The following is a 2,120-nucleotide window of genomic DNA, read 5'->3' as shown; positions in this document are numbered from 1 at the left end:
TGGAGAAAACATGCATCCCCTTGATCACCACAATGTGAAGCACGTCTGGAGGCCCACCATTGTTGGGAAAGTGGGTGGGGTCGTGAGGATGAGGGCGTTCCACCACTGGGCTGCTTGGAAAAGTTTTCTTCCACAGTTGTTGGCAACATGGGAATGCCGCTCAGTATGCTTGGCGCTAAACTCACCGCCAGCAAAGACCTTCCCTGGTAGAACCAGTAACGCTTCAACATCCTGTAGGAGTAACAATCGACGAAGCGGACGGTAGACCGCCACTAATGTCATGTGCCCATGTGAAGTTTCAACAGCTACAGCAGTGACCTCCAGCGCTTGCAGTGGTGGGACTGGAACTTGATGGTGCACCAGTGAAGTCTGGACATAGACCACTGTACGGCCGCCATGAGCGGGTCTGTCACTCTGGCAACACAAGTAAGTTGCAGCTCGAACACGAACACCAGGCTTGAGGAAAGTCTCGGATACCAGGCAAACATCGACAGCTTCATCTCGTAGCAGCTGCTGAAATTCACCATCTTGGGTGTGGATGACCTGGGCATTCCACACGAATACTGTGACTCCTCTTTGATTACGGGCTATGCTGGGTGGTCAGTGGCCCAGTGGAGATTGCCTGAACGGCTGCAGTGACAGTGGCGATGAGTTGCTGCAGGATATCCTTAAGAGGCTCCTGAAGTTCTTGTGGGAGGAGCTTCATTTAATCCATACTGGAATCGGCCGCCTGGGAGGGTGCAGTTGCAGCACGCGGGTGTTTAGCAGCAGTAGCCATGACGTCAGCCTGACGTCCCTGTTGGGTGCAGTCATGTTGTCCCTGGTCTTCGCCCTGCTGCTGATCAGAGGTGCGTCATGCTGGCAGTGGCGCTGGGTCCCACGGACGGCATTCCTTCTCGGTATTGTTAGCTGCAGTAGCGGTGACTGGCGCTGCCTCAGGTATGGGGGCATGCGAAGGAGAGCCAGAGGCAGCAGCATCAGCAAAAATGACTCCAGCTCTGGCTGGTGCAGGTCGCTTGACAGAGCCAGGTCGTTGGCCACAGCTTCATGCCGCAGCCTGCTGGAAGCTGAAACATGTTCTCGACCACAGCCGGTGCATTTGGGTGGTCCATCTGTCCTCTTCCAGGTGCAGTCGCGACTGGTGTGTTCCCCTGCACACTTGACACAGCATGGGGTTAGTGTGCAGAACCAAGCTACACGCCCCACAATTTGGCAGTTGTAGCACTGTGGTTCACTTCTCTTCGAGTGGAGTTTTTCTGTGGTGACAGGTGTCACCACATCTTCGTGACCTGCCATAGTCCGTGGTTGTGTGGAATATCACAGGACCAGCGGTGTCTCCTTTTTGGTTCAGCAGGAAGGTAGATGGGTTATCGATCTGAGACCAAATCCATAGCCCATATCCTCTAATTGCTGTCGGATATGGTCCAGACTGTAATTCCAAGGAAGCCTCCGAAAAACTATCTCGAGTGTCTTGTCTGTCGCAGTCGCATATGTGTAGCAAGCCGTGGCCTTTCTGTAGTCTTCTGCTGTTTTCAGAGTCCCCTGTTATAGGTTGGTGCCTGCTGGCTTGATAATGACGCTGTCTTGGCCGTCAGGTGGAAGAAAAATCCTGTAAGGGCCGTCGTAGTCCTCTGTGTATTGGACCACAATGGGCGGTGGTTTTGGCTCCCTCTTCTCGGCGGGCGTCTCCACTCAATAAGTGAACTCGTTATAGGTGTTGGTCATCGGAACCGGCGGCGCTGATGAGAGGTTGGCCTTCCTGGTCGGTCGTTTGACGAGTTGAAACCCATCTTCGTCGACGACATTTGCTTGTTTCGCCTTTTTCCTCTTAGGAGGGGCGCACGTAGTTCCTATGGCGGTGTTCGTCCTGGTGGAAGTGGACGCCTCATTTCGAGCCGCCGACTCGTCGTCTGAATCGGGCAGCGGAACTTGCAGAGCATCCGTATCGTAATCTATTACCGTATCCATAGCCTTCTCCTGGTTCGACTTAGGTGGAGGGCCGGAAGGGGTGCCAGCAAAGCAGGCTCTGCCGGACGACGATCCGCACCCTTCGCTGTACGGGCATCCCTCTCGCTCCGACATCTCAACGCTGACTGCAGCGTGCGTGACACGTGCGACGC

The 2,120-nt window shown here is 54.7% G+C and overlaps 1 protein-coding gene across 1 annotated transcript; it reads right to left on the bottom strand.

The window, feature by feature from the left end:
• Positions 1 to 702: 702 nt before the first annotated feature.
• LOC126234277 (uncharacterized) lies at positions 703 to 1,296 on the bottom strand. The gene has a single exon (XM_049942966.1). It carries the CDS (start codon positions 1,294 to 1,296, stop codon positions 703 to 705), a length of 594 nt encoding a protein of 197 aa, XP_049798923.1.
• Between the last annotated feature and the right edge of the window lie 824 nt (positions 1,297 to 2,120).

Source organism: Schistocerca nitens, chromosome 2, assembly GCF_023898315.1.
Source record: "Schistocerca nitens isolate TAMUIC-IGC-003100 chromosome 2, iqSchNite1.1, whole genome shotgun sequence".
Classification (NCBI taxonomy): domain Eukaryota; kingdom Metazoa; phylum Arthropoda; class Insecta; order Orthoptera; family Acrididae; genus Schistocerca; species Schistocerca nitens.
The sequence above is the reverse complement of the archived record's forward strand: the minus strand, read 5'-3'. Positions and strand labels throughout refer to the sequence as shown.

Bases quoted from the DNA above. Each gene is read 5' to 3' on its own strand.
- LOC126234277 (XM_049942966.1), bottom strand. From the start codon at position 1,296: ATGGCAGGTCACGAAGATGTGGTGACACCTGTCACCACAGAAAAACTC.